Raw genomic sequence first — 19,450 nt, forward strand, 5'->3', positions numbered from 1 at the left:
ATAATATACAGAAGAATGGAAAAGAAAATTGAGAATGCGCTAGGCTTTAGGAAAAGCAAAGGGACGAGAGAGGCAATTCCGACGTTACGGCTAATAATGGAAGCAAGGCTAAAGAAAAATCAAGACAATTTCATAGGATTTGTCGACCTGGAAAAAGCGTTCGACAATATAAAATGGTGCAAGCTCTTCGAAATTCTGAAAAAAATTGGGGTAAGCTATAGGGAGAGACGGGTCATATACAATATGTACAACAACCAAGAGGGAATAATAAGAGTGGACCATCAAGAACGAAGTGCTCGTATTAAGAAGGGTGTAAGACAAGGCTGTAGCCTTTCGCCCCTACTCTTCAATCTGTACATCGAGGAAGCAATGATGGAAATAAAAGAAAGGTTCAGGAGTGGAATTAAAATACAAGGTGAAAGGATATCAATGATACGATTCGCTGATGACATTGCTATCCTGAGTGAAAGCGATGAAGAATTAAATGATCTTCTGAACGGAATGAACAGTCTAATGAGTACACAGTATGGTTTAAGAGTAAATCGGAGAAAGACGAAGGTAATGAGAAGTAGTAGAAATGAGAACAGCTAGAAACTTAACATCAGGATTGATGGTCACGAAGTCAATGAAGTTAAGGAGTTCTGCTACCTAGGCAGTAAAATAACCAATGACGGACGAAGCAAGGAGAACATCAAAAGCAGACTCGCTATGGCAAAAAAGGCATCTCTGGCCGAGAGAAGTCTACTAATATCAAATATCGGCCTTAATTTGAGGAAGAAATTTCTGAGGATCTACGTCTGGAGTACAGCTTTGTATGGTAGTGAAACATGGACTGCGGGAAAACCGGAACAGAAGAGAATCGAAGCATTTGAGATGTGGTGCTATAGACGAATGTTGAAAATTAGGTGGACTGATAAGGTAAGGAATGAGGAGGTTCTGTGCAGAATCGGAGAGGAAAGGAATATGTGGAAAACACTGATAAGGAGAAGGGACAGGATGATAGGACATCTGCTAAGACATGAGGGAATGACTTCCATGGTACTAGAGGGAGCTGTAGAGGGCAAAAACTGCAGACGAAGACAGAGATTGGAATACATCAAGCAAACAGTTGAGGACGTAGGTTGCAAGTGCTACTCTGAGATGAAGAGGTTAGCACAGGAAAGGAATTCGTGACGGGCCGCATCAAACCAGTCAGTAGGCTGATGACAAAAAAAAAGTTGCGTTATCGGTCGGAGGATGGCATTCAAGTATCGTACAGCCGTTACAGCGCACGTCGACCCCACAAAGTGCAACGCAAAACAGCTGGGAACTTCCACCTTGCTCCACTCGCTGGAGAGTGTGTGTAAGGCGTTTAGCCTAACCGGATTGCCTCCAAACACGTCTCCTACGATTGGTTGATGGCATATGCGACACTCATCGATGAAGAGAACGTGATGCCAATCCTGAGCGGTGCATTCGGCATGTTGTTGCGCCCATCTGTACCGAGCTGCATGGTGTCGTGGTTGCAAAGATGGACCTCGCCATGGACATCGGGAGTGGAGTTGTGGATCACGCAGTATACTGCGAACAGTTTGAGTCGTAACACGACGTCCTGTGGCTGCACGAATAGCATTATTGACCATGGTGGCGTTGCTGTCAGGATTCCTCCGAGCCATAATCCGGAGGTAGCGGTCATCCACTGCAGTAGTAGCCCTTGGGCGGCAGGTCCCTCTGTATCTCCTCCATGTCCGAGCGACATCGCTTTGGTTCACTCCGAAACACCTGGACACTTGCCTTGTTGAGAGCTCGTCCTGGCACACAGTAACAATGTGGAAGCCATCGAACCGTGGTACTGACCGTCTAGGCACGGATGAACTACAGACAACACGAGCCGTGTACCTCCTTCCTGGTGGAAAGATTGGAACTGATCGGCTGTCGGACCCCCTCCGTCTAATAGGCGCTGCTCATGCATGGTTGTTTACATATTTGGGTGGGTTTAATATCTATGAACAGCCAAAAAGACTGTGATACAATATGCACAATCAACGTGTACCTTCAGGAATTCTGGGAACTGGGGTGAAGCAAAACTTTCTTTGATGTGTGTAGTTACTAAATTAAAAATTTTACGAAATTACTTCTTTTCTTCTCTGGTTGTTGTGGACTACTGCCGCAGATACATATCTGGGACATGTTTTATGGGCTTCACCAGACCATTAACAACAAAATAAATAGATATCATGCTTTTCTTCAACCTCGTACAGTTTTGAGATGACTTGATATTGGCGAAGTTGCTGAATTTCATGCAAAATCTTTTATTAGCCGTAACTAAACATTTGCGGACCTATGTTTATATCAATGATTTTAACATTCGCTTTATTGTGCTCAATCCGAGAAGCACAGAGACACAGGTGGTCGAAGGGATGAGAGATAGTGCCTGAAGAGAGAGAGAGAGAGAGAGAGAGAGAGAGAGAGGAGACAGTGAAAATGAAAATTACAGGAGAGTGGGGGCTTGGGGGGGGGGGGGGGGGAGGGGGGTCTCGATCGTCCTAGGATGACCAACAGTGCAGGACGCATTTGAAATGAAATTTTAAAGGTAGACAGTTTGAGTGAGTGAGGAGACAGTTACATTGGCATGTACTGGCAATCAAATGGCTCTGAGCACTATGGGACTCAACTGCTGAGGTCATTAGTCTCCTAGAACTTAGAACTAGGTAAACCTAACTAACATAAGGACATCACACACATCCATGCCCGAGGCAGGATTCGAACCTGCGACCGTAGCGGTCTCGCGGTTCCAGACTGCAGCGCCAGAACCGCGCGGCCACGTCGGCCGGCTACTGGCAATCAACGGGGGAAATAGTAGACACTGGGAGAGAGACTTACAGTCATCTACATCTACATCTACATGTCTACTCCGCAATTCACATTTAAGTGCTTGGCAGAGGATTCATCGAACCACAATCATACTATACCATTCCACTCCCGAACAGCGCGCGGGAAAAGCGAACACCTAAACCTTTCTGTTCGAGCTCTCATTTCTTTTATTTTATTTTGATGATCATTCCTACCTATGTAGGTTGGACTCAACAAAATATTTTCGCATTGGTGACTGAAACTTCGTAAATAGATCTCGCCGCGACGAAAAACGCCTTTGCTTTAATGACTTCCTTCCCAACTCGCGTATCATATCTGCCACACTCTCTCGCCTATTACGTGATAATACAAAACGAGCTGCCCATTTTTGTACCCTTTCGTTGTCCTCCGTCAATCCCACCTGGTAAGGATCCCACACCGCGCAGCAATATTCTAACAGAGGACGAACGAGTGTAGTGTAAGCTGTCTCTTTAGTAGACTTGTTGCATCTTCTAAGTGTCCTGCCAATGAAATGCAACCTTTGGCTCGCCTTCCCCACAATATTATCTATGTGGTCTTTCCAACTGAAGTTGTTCAACACCCAGGTACTTAGTTGAATTGACAGCCTTGAGAATTGTACTATTTATAGAGTAATCGAATTACAACGGATTTCTTTTGGAACTCATATGGATCACATCACACTTTTCGTTATTTAGCGTCGACTGCCACCTGCCACACCATACAGCAATCTTTTCTAAATCGCTTTGCAACTGATATTGGTCTTCGGATGACCTTACTAGACGGTAAATTACAGCATCATCTGCGAACAACCTAAGAGAACTGCTCAGATTGTCACCCAGGTCATTTATATAGATCAGGAACAGCAGAGGTCCCAGGACGCTTCCCTGGGGAACACCTGATATCACTTCAATTTTACTCGATGACTTGCCGTCTATTACTACGAACGGCGAACTTCCTGACAGGAAATCACGAATCCAGTCGCACAACTGAGACGATACCCCATAGGCCCACAGCTTGATTAGAAGTCGCTTGTGAGGAACGGTGCAAAAGCTTTCCGGAAATCTAGAAATACGGAATCAACTTGAGATCCCCTGTCGATAGCGGCCATTACTTTGTGCGAATAAAGAGCTAGCTGCGTTGCACAAGAACGATGTTTTCTACATTCATTCCAAATCTGTCTGCAGTATCGCAGAAGGAACATCCACTTTCTCGTACCCTCTTCACGACCTCGTTCAACCTGAGTGAGGTGTTGATAGTGACGTAGCCGGCCGCGGTGGCCGTGCGGTTCTAGGCGCTGCAGTCCGGAACCGCGGGACTGCTACGGTCGCAGGTTCGAATCCTGCCTCGGGCATGGATGTGTGTGACGTCCTTAGGTTAGTTAGATTTAAGTAGTTCTAAGTTCTAGGGGACTGATGACCTAAGATGTTAAGTCCCATTGTGCTCAGAGCCATTTGAACCATTTGATAGTGACGTCTTCGTAGCCATAAAGGTACTCTTGACTAACATCAGCTCACCACCTCCAGTCTGAAAGCTAACACTAACGATTGTTACAGCGTGTATTTAAAGTCCAGCTAGTTTCTAAGCTCATAGTGGCTGCACTAGTACCATTCTTAAGCGACTGTCACGAAATGTGAATAGACATCACTTTTCAGATGTAGAAACACTCCTACGAACTGTCGCTAATGTTGTACTACTTCTTGATGGTGTGATTTTATTCCCGTCAGTGTACAACATGGGCCTGAACTACAAACCTCGTATTACACAGCCTCAAAGTACAAACCGTCGCACCTAACAGGACCAATGTTTGAAAGGACTACAGTCTTGCGTCTACCATTCCCTTTAGTAACTAATGTTGTGGATTGGCAAGACAGCCAACCCACTATGACAGGAAGCCGAAAGGCACGCGTTTTAGCTCACGCAGGCTGGCGTGAGGTCTGGAACAGTTAAGGGAATTGAGACTAGTAAAAAAAGTACGTAGCTGCTGGAATACTTAACTTTAATCCATAATTGGTAAACATCGCTCTTGACGGTACATGTTTTACAGCATCAATAGCAAATGGTAATGGCGCCTTGCTAGGTCGTAGCAAATGACGTAGCTGAAGGCTATGCTAACCATCGTCTCGGCAAATGAGAGCGTAATTTGTCAGTGAACCATCACTAGCAAAGTCGGCTTTACAACTGGGGCGAGTGCTAGGAAGTGTCTCTAGACCTGCCGTGTGGCGGCGCTCGGTCTGCAATAACTGATAGTGGCGACACATGGGTCCGACGTATACTAACGCACCGCGGCCGATTTAAAGGCTACCACCTAGCAAGTGTGGTGTCTGGCGGTGACACCACAACTAATACCATTAGAAATTATAGCTTGTCTGATGAAGGCGACGATTTGCAATTACGTCGTCTTCGTCGCTGGTTATGTCGGATGACTCCATCAATGGCGACTTGCATCGACTGGTAAGATTTCGTATGAAAAATAAATGCAATCAGTCTATGCATGCCACATGCATACCTGGCAACTTTCAAAAACGAAATATCGTGAGATTCGGGTTAAAAAACCTAGTGTTGCAAATAACCAAAAACGGCGACGCATTTACAGTATATTGTACACAAAACTCATATGAGTCTTCCCCTTTGATGTAACTAGTTGTATAAGGATTGAAAAAAAAACAATGAAAACACTAAACTACTCAAAACGTTACTCCCTGCGAGTTCGGAGCTTACAAGGGAACCTCCCCATCGCACCCCCCTCAGATTTAGTTATAAGTTGGCTCAGTGGATAGGCCTAGAAAAACTGATCACAGATCAATCGAGAAAACAGGAAGAAGTTGTGTGGAACTATGAAAATAATAAGCAAAATATACAAACTGCGTAGTACATGGGCAAGATTAGCAACATCAAGAATAGTGTGAGCGCAGGAGCACCGTGGTCCTGTGGTTGGCGTGAGCAACTGCGAAAAGAGAGGTTTTTGGTTCAAGTCTTACCTCGAGTGAAAAATTTAATTTTTTTATTTGCAGACAATTATTATCTGTCCGTCCGTCTGCCCGATGCGAGATAACTGGGCCGTAGTATGGGGACGCTACACCTAAACAAACATCAAAACACACTTTTTTTTGGAGTGATTATCACATCGACAAGAAAACCTAAGTCGGGCAAGGTAGAAGAATCTTTTTACCCATTCGCCAAGTGTACAAGTTAGGTGGGCCGACAACATATTTCTGTCATGTGCCGCACATGCCGTCACCAGTGTCGTATAGAATATATCTTATTTTCCTGTGGAGGAATCGGTTGACCTATGACCTTGCGATCAAATGTTTTCGGTTCCCATTCGAGAGGCACTTCCTTTTGTCTGCTAATCGCACGGTTTTGCAGTGCGGTCGCAAAACACAGACACTAAACTTATTACAGTGAACAGAGATGTCAATGAACTAACGGACAGATCATGACTTTGCGAAAATAAACAAAGTAAACTTTTCATTCTAGGGAAGATTTGAACCAAGGACTTCTCGTTCCGCAGCTGCACACGCTAACCATGGGACCACGGGGCTCCTAAGCTCACATTATCCTTGATGTAGCCTATCTTGCGCATGGACTAATCAGTTTGTATATTTTGCCTTTTTTTTCATAGTTCCACGCAACCTCTTCCTGTTTTCTCAATTGATCTGTGTTCAGTTTTTCAAGGCCTATCCACTGTGCCAACTTATAACTAAATCTGAGGGGGATGCGACGGGGAGGTTCCCTTGTTAGAATAGGCTCGAGGTATTCCTACCAGTCGTAAGAGGCGACTAAAAGAAGTCTCCTTCTTTTCACCCTTATAAGTTATGGTCCCCTTTTAGGGTTTGACTACCACATCTACAAAATTTTTCATTTCGGGAAGGACGCCCTAAGTGGTGCATCCTATATCCATCGTGCACTGAGACCGTCTGCGCACCGATCACAGTGGCACAATGGTTAGGAAACTGGACTCGCATTTGGGAGGATGATGGTTCAAACCAACGTCTAGCCATCGTGATTTAGATTTTCTGTGATTTTCCTAAATCACTTCAGGCAAATGGAGTGATGGTTTCTGTGAAAGGGCACAACCGATTTCCTTCCCTGTCCTTACCTAATCTGGTTGGACAGATGACCTCGTTGTTTGGTCCCCTCCCGCAAATCAACCAACCAACCAACTGTTTTTCTCATGGTTCTGCAACTCCACCGATAATCCAGCTATCTGGGTAAGGACACCTTATTGGGTGCGTTATCTACACCAATTGTCTGCTGTCTTCCTCTTCATGAATGACAATGTTAGATCATTTTGAACGCCACATCCAGCAGAGTAACCAGTCCACCACGGAGGGGTCGCCATGTATCCTCTTGGTTTTAGCCCCCTGAAAACACAGGGACTGCACGACAGATGCCTGAGCTGCAAACTGCCTATGTATGTCGATGCTCATCCACTTGTGGCATCAGGATTCCTGGCAATGGCCAACATGCCAGGTGATCTCTGCTATGGCTGGGTTACGCCCATAGGATCAGTCCCTGATCGGAATGGGTGGCATCAGCGCAGGTGACCTGCAATGAAGCAGATCAAGTCATCTTTTGCTGGTGGCCCCAGCCGGCTCTGTGAAAGGAAGGCTAGACTTCATGCCAGGAAGTGTGACCCCAAATCGTTCCCCTCCCTAGAAGTACCATGGGAGGAATGTTGGGCTACAGAAGAAATAACCATATTCGCTTCAGTACTTAGTTTGAAAGAACAGATGGGGACTCCTTTCTGGCTACAAAGCCATTCTTTTTTGATGATAATCTGGAGGCTAAGTTTGTGGAAATGCCAGCAATGTCCAAAATGAGAAATGGGCCGTCCTCATCAAGGCAGCATCCCCTCGTCTAAGCCTTTTGGCACTAACCCCATGGGGGTTAGGGGCACTACCTCTTTTGTTGCTCCCCTACCCCAAATGCTGGGACACTGGTTCCCTCCCTGCAGTCAGAGAAGTAACAGCCTGCTTCAGCTCCTCTAACAAGGAAGGGCCCCTTGGAACTCTACCTTCAAAGGTCTTTTCCCATCCAAATGTTGACACCGGCCAGAGGTTGAGGGGGCCTAAAAAGGCTCGTTGAAGGGCTTCACACTCTTCATATGTACCTGAAGCTTCTTCAGAGAAGCCCTCCCAGCAAACTCCTAAAGAGAACAAAGAGAACAAATAGACGAAAAAGAAATCTTCCCTACAAGATCCACAACATCCGGCATTCCTAATAAGCCACTAGAGTCGTAGTTGAAATCTTGATGCCAAATAAGCAAAAGAAGTAGACTACATAACTTGATTTCCGTCTCACCAGCGATCTTTTATTTGACTCCTTTCTCTTGACAGTTCCTTTTCCAGTGAATGAACAAGTTTTTCAACTGACTTTTTATACCTCGCCTACTTTCTCGTTTTGGCTAAGGGCAAAGCAAGCAGTAAAGGAAACAAAATAACAATTTGGAGCAGAAATTAAAACCCATGAAAAAGAAATAAGAACTTTGAGGTTTGCCGATGGCATTATAATTAGGTCAGAGACTGCAAAGGACCTACGAAAGCAGTTGAACAGAGTGTACAGTGTCTTGAAAGAAGGATATAAGATGAACGTCATCGAAATCAAAACGAGGATAATGGAATGTAGTAAAATTAAATTAGGTGATGCTCAGAGTAGGAAATGAGTTTTGCTATTTGGGCAGCAAAATAACTGATGGTGGTCGAAGTAGAGAGGATATAAAATGTAGACTGGCTATGGCAAGGAAAGCGTTTCTCAAGAAGAGAAATTTGTTTACATCGAGGATAGATTTAAGTGTCAGGAAGTCTTTTCTGGAAGTACTTGTGTGGAGTGTAGCCCTGTAGTGAAGTGAAGTGAAGTTAACATGAGAAGAGAACAGAAGCTTTCGAAATGTGGTGCTACAGAAGAATGGTGAAGATTGGGTGTGTAGATCACGTAAATAATGATGAGGATTTCTTTCATAATATATTTCTTTAAAGTCAGTACCGCCATTAGACTTGTTTATTTACAGTGCTACATTTTCACTTACAAAATCATGATTCCGGCTTCAAAGTGCCATTGTCAAGCGTTTTAAGTGTTATAAATGCCATCTTAGGCAATTTATAACACTTAAAACACTTGACAATGGCACTTTTAAGCCGAAATCATGATTGCCATCCAAGGCAATTTATAACACATAATTCGCTTGATAATGGCACTTTTAAGCCGAAATCATGATCGCGTAAGTGTAAATGTAACACTGCAAATAAACAACAGTCTAACGGCGATACTGACGTTAAAGTAATGATGAGGAATTTGTGGCACAACCTTACTGAAAGAAGGTATCGATTGGTAGGACGTGTTATGCGGCATCAAGGGATCACCAATTTAGTACCGGAGGGAAGTGTGGAGGGTAAAAGTCGTAGAGGGAGATCCAGAGATGAATACACTAAGCAGATTTAGAAGGATGTAGGTTTCAGTAAGTACTGGGAGATGAAGAAGCTTGCACAGGATAGAGCGGAATGGAGAGCTGCATCAAACCAGTCTCTGGACTGGAAACCACAACAACAACAGGTGCAAAACCAAAAACGCACTATTCTGTACACGGATACCTCACAGTACTCTCCACAAAAGAAAAATCAGTGCTCATAGCGCGTATTAGATTTACGATATAATACACACAAATGGGAAGTGTGGTAGAGGAAAATGGTGGAAATAGAAAGAGATTTGTGCACATGGCAGACAGGGAGAAGCATTCTTGCGAAGTGTTATGAGCTTTGTTTGGAACAAAGATGTCACAAAAAAAACAAAGAAGTGAAACATAGAAGATATTACATCCCAGTGCCAACCTGTGCATCTGAAAGGTGGGTGTTGAAAGAAAGAGTTGTAAGCATATCACAGGCTTGTCCAATGAAGTTCCTGAAGGTGTAACAAGGACAGAGGAGGAATGAAAGGGTAAGGGAAATAGTGAAGCAACCCTTGAAGTCTAGGATAAGGAGCTTCAAGAGTAAGATGGTACTGACACTTAAAGAGAATGGAAAACAAGAAGATTTCCAGGGAGATACATGAAATGGAGATCGAAGGAAACGAGGAAGAGGAAGACCAGGGTGATAGTGTACAGTGACTGCAGGTAACATGGCACGCTGTGATGGTTTTGTTCCAGAATTTATCTCTAACATTACGTAAGATAACCTCATGAGTTCTTTTGAAATAAACTGGCTGTTGCGTAACAAATGCGTGTCAATAGAGCTGTGGTTGTTTGCTGTCTATACACTACTGGAAAAAAAGGACACCTGGACAGACAACGTTGATTGTGATCCAATGATGGCATATACCACCTGGAGGACAGTAGATGTAATGGTAATGGTTTCGGCGTCGTCTGCCACCTGATAGCTACCAGAACGCCATCTGTGCTTTAGTCTGTAATAGGGAATGCTCATAACCAGAAGGCTCAGTCTGGGCGCAGATATGTGAGAAAAGCAGGCAACGGTGCCAAAGAGACACACTCGTGCTTCCTTCAGCCAAATGGGCAAGTTTGAAAGGGATCAAATTGTCGCCTTCCAAGTGACTGGATGGTCCTTTCGAAGAACTGCCACACAAGTTGGACATGCTGCGTCAGTTGGGCAACGGTGCTGGTACCAATGGTCTCTTGATCATTCTCATTCCCATAATCGATTTTCTGGACATCGTACACAGTAGAGATGGGTCGAACTCGTTCATTGCCGTGAACTACTTCATTCATTTCACTCTTTGCCGTGAAGCGTTCAAATGAAGTAGTTCATTCATGAAGTACGGTAGCCTAGCGAAGTTCCTCCGTTCGCCGCTCAGCTGCGGCTTCGCTCGCTTCGCCTCGCTCGTACACTAAAGCTACGTAACACTTCATAATTTTACCAACAGATGGCCGAACTATGCAGTAACGTGCACGCAACGTTTTACGCTCTTACAGCGTCTGAGTTAAACTTAAATAGAGCATGCTCGAGGGGGACAAAGGTGAGATAAACATATAGGCCTGTCACATATAAAGAAGGTATTACGTTTAATCTTGCTAGACATTTCCTCATGAAGCACCCAAAAAAGTCTTTATCTGCCAAATGAAACATTATTTGTTGTATTCATGGACTGCAGTCCGGAGTGGCCGTGCGGTTCTAGGCGCTACAGTTTGGAGCCGAGCGACCGCTACGGTCGCAGGTTCGAATCCTGCCTCGGGCATGGATGTGTGTCATGTCCTTATGTTAATTAGGTTTAATTAGTTCTAAGTTCTAGGCGACTGATGACCTCAGAAGTTAAAGTCTCATAGTGGTCAGAGCTATTTGAACCATTCATTCATGGACTGAAAGCTAGGGCTACCAACGAAATGCAGTCCAATTTTAAGTTCCTTTTAAAATTTAATCCAAAATAGAATGAGTATGTTTACCACTGTCACGAAGTCTATATACCTACGTTAAGTAATTATTCAGAAGTTCTCCTGTAGATTTTATTTTTGTTGAGAATAATAACCCCCTAGATTCAAAATGTAAACAGTCACCTGTAGTCATTGGTACGACTTCAGCTAAAATCCCTCTTTCAGTGTTATTAACAAACCTTTTATTTTCATGTTGGCTGTGCGTGCTCACACAGCCAGCCTCTTCGTTTGTATCTTTAATATTCATTTGTCTTCAAGCGCTGCCAACGGCAGGCTACCCGTAGACGCGAAGTTTAACTGAACTGCACAAATAATCACGGGTAAAGATGTCAGCGCTGCGGGAAGCAGCTGACGCTGCCTTCTCCTCACCCCTCGCCTCCCCAACCCCTCCTAAACCTGTCGTTCCCCACAATCACCGCGCGATTCGTCGACAGGCAGTAGAGGGAGAACTGACGTGATGGGGGGATGAGTGACGTAGCGCCGATGTAGTGGGACAGGGAGAGGGGAAGAGAGTGAGTGAACGAACTAGAAAAAAAGTGTGGAGTGTGCTATCTGTGAAGAGTTTGAAGTACCAGTTCATTGAAACTGAGCGGTTAGTTAACACTTCACTGGAGTGAAGCGTTCATTTGAACGACTCATTCACGAGTTCCCCATGACTAGTACACAGCACAGCAGTCCACTGGGATGGTCGTATTGTAAGGCCACCAGTGGCAGGTCGTACAGCTACCACAACAAGTGAGCTTGTGAACCCAGATGTGTCTGGGCTGCACTGTTGTGAACTGGTTACGAGCACTAGGACTACTGGCACGCACAGCTCCAGCCCATGTCCCACCGTAACATCGACGTGCGTGGCATGACTGGTGCTGTCAGAGAAGCATTTGGAATGGCGCTCCGTGGTATTCAGCAAAGAAAGCAGGTTCTTGATGCATGGAAGTGATGGTCGTTTGCACGTATGATCTTGACCTGGTGAGCGTCGTCTGGCAGAGCCCAATCATGCAAGACACAGTACTCCCATCCCAAGCCCTATAGTCTTGGTTGCGATGAGCTCAAACTCTCAATCACTTTTGGTGTTTCTGGAGGGGATGCTAACCAGCTCTCAGTACTTGCAGAATGTTGCCAGGCCCATTATTTTGCTGTCCTTGTAACAGGGAGGTTATGTGTTGCTGCAAGATGAAAATGCTCGCCCACACACTGCCTGTGAAACTGAATGTACTCTAGAAGATGTGCAGCATGTTCCCTGGTTAGCACGATCTCTGGACATGTCTCCAGGCGAGCCCAGGTAGACGTCGTGTTTCTTGAGTTCCACAAGGCGTTCGATACAGTTCCCCACAGTCGTTTAATGAACAAAGTAAGAGCATATGGGCTATCAGACCAATTGTGTGATTGGATTGAAGACTTCCTTGATAACAGAACGCAGCATGTCATTCTTAATGGAGAGAAGTCTTCCGAAGTAAGAGTGATTTCAGGTGTGCCGCAGGGGAGTGTCGTAGACCGTTGCTATTCACAATATACATAAATGACCTTGTGCATTACATCGGAAGTACACTGAGGCTTTTTGCGAATGATGCTGTGGTACATCGAGAGGTTGTAACAATGGAAAATTGTAGTGAAATGCAGGCGTATCTGCAGCGAATTGACGCATGGTGCAGGGAATGGCAATTGAATCTCAATGTAGATAAGTGTAATGTGCTGCGAATACATAGAAAGTAAGATCCCTTATCATTTAGCTACAATATAGCAGGTCAGTAACTGGGAGCAGTTAATTCCATAAGTTATCTGGGAGTAGGCATTAGAAATGATTTAAAATGGAATGACCCTATAAAACTTGTGGTGTCACCACCAGACACCACACTTGCTAGGTGGTAGCCTTTAGATCGGCCGCGGTCCGCTAGTATACGTCGGACCCGCGTGTCACCACTATCAGTGATTGCAGACCGAGCGCCGCCACACGGCAGGTCTAGAGAGACTTCCTAGCACTCGCCCCAGTTGTACAACCGACTTTGCTAGCGATGGTTCACTGACAAAATACGTCCTCATTTGCCGAGACGATAGTTAGCATAGCCTTCAGCTACGTCATTTGCTACGACCTAGCAAGGCGCCATTATCACTTGCTATTAATATTGTGAATCATGTAACGGCAAGACCGACGTTCACCATTAATGGATTAAAGTATTCCACCAGTTACGTCCGTTTTTCTAGTCTAATTTCCCTTTCCTGTTCCAGACCTCACGCCAGCCTGCGTGAGCTAAAACGCGTGCCTTTCGGCTTCCTCTAGTATTCCTGGGTTGGCTCTCCCGCTAATCCACAGCAAAATTAATCGTCTGTAAAGCAGATACCAGACAGAGATTCATTGGAAGAATCCTAAGGAAATGCAATCTGAAAACAAAGGAAGTCGGTTACAGTACACTTGTTCGCCCTCTGCTTGAATACTGCTCACCGGTGTGGGATCCGTACCAGATAGGGTTGATAGATATGGAAGATCCAACGGAGAGCAGCGCGCTTCGTTACAGGATCATTTAGTAATCGCGAAAGCGTTACGGAGATGATAGACAAACTCCAGTGGAAGACTTTACAGGAGAGACGCTCAGTAGCTCGGTACGGGTTTTTGTTGAAGTTTCGAGAACATACCTTCACCGAGGAGTCAAGCAGTATATTGCTCCCTCCTACATATGTCTCGCGAGGAGACCATGAGGATAAAATCAGAGAGATTAGAGCCCACACAGAGGTATACCGACAATCTTTCTTTCCACGAACAATACGAGACTGGAATAGCACACCGATAGAGGTACACAAGGTACCCTCCGCCGCACACCGTCTGGTAGCTTGCGGAGTATGGATGTAGATGAAAGATGTAGATGTAGATGCAAGGCACAGTACTTCCATCCCAAGTCTTATAGTCTTGGGTGCGATGAGCTACAACCCTCGTTCACTTTTGGTGTTTCATGAGGGGATGCTAACCACTTCTCAGTACATGCAGAATGTTGTCAGACCCATTCTTTTGCTGTAACAGGAAGATTATGTGTTGTTGCAACATGAAAATGCTCGCCCACACACTGCCTGTGAAGCTGAATGTACTCTAGAAGACGTGCAGCATGTTCCCTGGTCAGCACGATCTCTGGACTTGTCTCCAATCGAGCGTGTGTGCTATATGTTGGGACGAGAAGTGAACTGTGAGACTCGTCAACCAACAACTCGTACAGAACTACGTGAACTGGTTGAGCAACCGCGGCATGACGGATCCCAGATCAGTATTCGCCATCTGTACGACGGACTGAATGCCGAAGTCAACGCCGCCTGTGAAGGCTACACCACATACTAATTGGAAGTTTCAACGTGAATCGATACCTGGTACCATAGAACCGGTACACTATTGAGCTCTAAATATAATCATTTCACGTACTCCGTATGCACTCTTGCAACATTAAATCTCAACTTAACTGAACACCTCTAGAACGGTGTACTAATTTTTCTTTCCGGCAGTTTATTACACTACTGGCCATTAAAATTGCTACACCAAGAAGAAATGCAGATGATAAACGGGTATTCATTGGACAAATGCACTCCTGGAAATTGAAATAAGAACACCGTGAATTCATTGTCCCAGGAAGGGGAAACTTTATTGACACATTCCTGGGGTCAGATACATCACATGATCACACTGACAGAACCACAGGCACATAGACACAGGCAACAGAGCATGCACAATGTCGGCACTAGTACAGTGTATATCCACCTTTCGCAGCAATGCAGGCTGCTATTCTCCCATGGAGACGATCGTAGAGATGCTGGATGTAGTCCTGTGGAACGGCTTGCCATGCCATTTCCACCTGGCGCCTCAGTTGGACCAGCGTTCGTGCTGGACGTGCAGACCGCGTGAGACGACGCTTCATCCAGTCCCAAACATGCTCAATGGGGGACAGATCCGGAGATCTTGCTGGCCAGGGTAGTTGACTTACACCTTCTAGAGCACGTTGGGTGGCACGGGATACATGCGGACGTGCATTGTCCTGTTGGAACAGCAAGTTCCCTTGCCGGTCTAGGAATGGTAGAACGATGGGTTCGATGACGGTTGGATGTACCGTGCACTATTCAGTGTCCCCTCGACGATCACCAGTGGTGTACGGCCAGTGTAGGAGATCGCTCCCCACACCATGATGCCGGGTGTTGGCCCTGTGTGCCTCGGTCGTATGCAGTCCTGATTGTGGCGCTCACCTGCACGGCGCCAAACACGCATACGACCATCATTGGCACCAAGGCAGAAGCGACTCTCATCGCTGAAGACGACACGTCTCCATTCGTCCCTCCATTCACGCCTGTCGCGACACCACTGGAGGCGGGCTGCACGATGTTGGGGCGTGAGCGGAAGACGGCCTAACGGTGTGCGGGACCGTAGCCCACTATACGCCCTCGCTCAAAGTCCGTCAACTGCACATACGGTTCACGTGCACGCTGTCGCGGCATGCTACCAGTGTTAAAGACTGCGATGGAGCTCCGTATGCCACGGCAAACTGGCTGACACTGACGGCGGCGGTGCACAAATGCTGCGCAGCTAGCGCCATTCGACGGCGAACACCGCGGTTCCTGGTGTGTCCGCTGTGCCGTGCGTGTGATCATTGCTTGTACAGCCCTCTCGCAGTGTCCGGAGCAAGTATGGTGGGTCTGACACACCGGTGTCAATGTGTTCTTTTTTCCATTTCCAGGAGTGTACATTATGCTAGGACTGACATGTTATTACAGTTTCACGCAGTTTGGGTGCATAGATCCTGAGAAATCAGTACGCAGAACAACCACCTCTGGCCGTAATAACGGCCGTGATACGCCTGGGCATTGAGTCAAACAGAGTTTGGATGGTGTTTACAGGTACAGCTGCCCATGCAGCTTCGACACGATACCAAAGTTCATCCACAGTAGTGACTGGAGTATTGTGACGAGCCAGTTGGTCGGCCACCATAGACCAGGCGTTTTCAGCTGGTGAGACATCTCGAGAATGTGCTGGCCAGGGTTGCAGTAGAACATTTCCTATATCCAGAAAGGCCCGTACAGGACCTGCAACATGCAGTCGTGCATTATCCTGCTGAAATGTAGGGTTTCGCAGGGATCGAATGAAGGGTAGAGCCACGGGTCGTAACACATCTGAAATTTAACGTCCACTGTTCAATGTGCCGTCAATATCAACAAGAGCTAACCGATACGTGTAACCAAAGGCACCCCATACCATCACGCCTGGTGATACGCGAGTCTGGCGATGACGAATACACGCTTCCAACGTGCGCTCATCGCGATGTCCCCAAACACGGATGCGACCATCACGATGCTGTAAACAGAACCTGGATTCATCCGAAAAAATGACGTTTTGCCATTCGTGCATCCAAGTTCGTCGAACTGTTCGTGCAGATGGTTGTTGTCTTGCGTCCCCATCTGTTGACTCACGGATCGAGACGTGGCTGCACGATCCGTTACAGCCATGCGGATAAGATGCCTGTCATCTCGACTGCTAGTGATACGAGGCCGTTGGGATCCAGCACGGCGTTCCGTATTACCCTCCTGTACCCACCGATTCTATATTCTGCTAACAGTCACTGGATCTCAACGTGAGCCGCAATGTCGCGATACACTAAACCGCAATCGCGATAGGCTACAATCCGACCTTTATCAAATTCGGAAACGTGATAGTACGCATTTCTCCTCCTTACACGAGGCAGCACAACAACGTTTCACCAGGCAACGCCGGTAACTGTTGTTTGTGTATGAGAAATCAGTTGGAAACTTTCCTCACGTCAGCACTTTGCAGGAGATGCCATCGGCACCAACCTTGTTTGAATGCTCTGTAAAGCTAACCATTTGCATATCACAGCATCTTCTTCCTGTCGGTTAAATTTCGTGTCTGTAACACAACATCTTCGTGGTGTAGCAATTGTAATGGCCAGTAGTGTATTATGTTTTAGGCTATTCTTGCTACTGGACCCGTTACCTGTCCATAGATTAACTGGAACCTCAAATAGCAAACTACTTTACCATTTTAAAGGTAACAAAATTACGTAAAACAATCGCTGCAGAGTGACTAATTGGCCACTCTTGGAAAATGGGGAACAGTAAATAACTCTTAAATCGATAACTTACGAAATGTCTATGTTGCTCAGTGTGCAATTCTTGTGCCATGTACCTTTGCACGCAGTGTGAAACGTTTCTGCCATCGTGGCATTTTCAGGTGAGAGATGGGCGAACCTGGCTGGTGGTGCTGCTGTTGCTGCTGCTGCTGTAGGGAGAAGCCGGCCCCACCGCCACCGCCGCAGCCGGTGGTGGTCGCGATGCACAACGGGCACCCCGGCTTCCTCAGACCCGCCTTCCAACCCATCACCACGCAGCCACCTGGGACCATCACCACGACCACGACCGTGCTCACCAGCAGGCAGCTGCCTCCGACAGCCTACGTCGCAACCAGTCCACCGCTAATCATCAGAGAAAATCGTCAACGTATTCGCGAACCGGTATCGCATGCACTGCTTACGCTCTTAACAATCACCAAAACTCAGCATTTAGCTCTAAATTAGGGCTCTAGCATTGACTATACCCTGAGGTAACTCGTAATACCGTGTCGGACCTTCTTTTGCTCCGGAGCAACTCGGCATGGCATGCACTCGAGTCGTCTGAAGTCCTTTGCAGGAATACAGTCCCATGCTGCCTCTATAGCCGTCCACAATTACGAAACTGTTGACGGTGCAGGATTTTGTGCACGAAATGACCTTGTAACGTCCCCACAGAAAATACTCTCTACCACGCACCAATTAATCATTGTCAATCAAACCATCCACATTCATTCACTTTGGAAAAGTATCTGATCTGATCTTCTCGTAACATATGCGGCGACAGCTAGACGACGCCAAAGTATTTTCTAGCGCGTTTATTCTTTGAAATAACAGAGATGCATATATGCATTCTCCATCGTTGTTAGAGTGGGAACTAGGACAGCTTCTGGAGTAGGGATTGAGGGATTAACGTATTTCTGAGAGATACATATTCTGATTTTCTTCTCGCTAAATCGAGCGAATTAACTTTTGTGCCACTAGCGGTTTGTTTGAATAGAAAGAGAGTGTAAACGGAAAATAATTAAGACGTGGAATCACCGGAGATCTGGACATGTAATGGAGATGGATTTAATACACAATTTCCTTCATAAATAAGGTTTGTGACTTTTTGTTCCGGAGTGAATGAAAGAATGAGTTTTTTTCTGAACCATTTGATGATCACGTTGGCCCTGTAATTAGTGGGGAAGTTTCAGCTGTGTCGAAGAGAGCCTGCAATCACTGAGTCTGTGTTAAATCGTCCAAAAAGGCTTCGTACACATCTGGAATTCGCAATCTTCCGTAAAAGGAACAAATTGTCCACACGATTGATTCTCCCGACTGAATACAGTGTTTAACAGTAATAATAAATGTAAAGCTCTCTTACAGCAAGCCAGCCGCTGATTACCAAGACGAAGGACTCCACCAAAGATCCTATTTGGCTGATTTCACGTAATGAAATATTATAATAAAAACTGTACATAGATAAAGGAGAGAAAGAGAGAGAGCGAATGAAAATAGAGATAATACTAATAATCCTCCATTAGTCTAACTTTTCGCCTGTCTTATCACGGATCAGCCAAGACACGGGAGGCCCTTACATTACTGTATAGATTTATGTGTGAAGGTGAAAGAGTCTTAAAGGCAACAGATACACATCTATATAGACAAGACATTACACAAAGTTAGCGGCTAGCTGCATTCATCATCTGTTCGTAGAGGAAGAGACGGCAACTTATTATCTTGTTAAAATCTCTCCATTATGTCCCATAAATGTTCAATGGCATTCATTTTTCCACGTTTAGGATTAGCTGCCTTTCATCACACAAATTGGATATTTTGCCTAAGTCGTGTTGTACCTTCGTACAGTCACTCAACTTACAGTACACAACGGCATCATCGGCAAACAACCCCAGACTACTGCCTACGATCTCCGCCAAATCACCCGCATACTGAGAACAACAACGGTCCTATCACACAACCCTGCGGCACTCCATTGTCTACGATGAACACTCGTGTTCGACGGTATCATACTGGGTTCAGCCGGCCACTGTTGTCGAGCGGTTCTAGGCGCTTTAGTCCGGAACCACGCGGCTGCTACGGTCGCAGGTCCGAATCCTGCCTTGGGCATGGATGTGTGTGATGTCCTTAGGTT

The 19,450-nt window shown here is 45.8% G+C and overlaps 1 protein-coding gene across 1 annotated transcript in view; it reads left to right on the forward strand.

Moving 5' to 3' along the window:
* The first annotated feature begins 17,448 nt into the window (after positions 1–17,448).
* Positions 17,449–19,450, forward strand: part of LOC124718670 (verprolin-like) — a 71,722-nt gene continuing 69,720 nt past the window's right edge. The window contains exon 1 of the mRNA XM_047244296.1: positions 17,449–17,721. Coding sequence (XP_047100252.1) covers positions 17,449–17,721 — 273 coding nt within the window. The remainder of the gene's footprint in view (positions 17,722–19,450) is intronic.

This window comes from Schistocerca piceifrons, chromosome 10 (genome assembly GCF_021461385.2).
Source record: "Schistocerca piceifrons isolate TAMUIC-IGC-003096 chromosome 10, iqSchPice1.1, whole genome shotgun sequence".
NCBI classification, from domain to species: Eukaryota; Metazoa; Arthropoda; class Insecta; order Orthoptera; family Acrididae; genus Schistocerca; species Schistocerca piceifrons.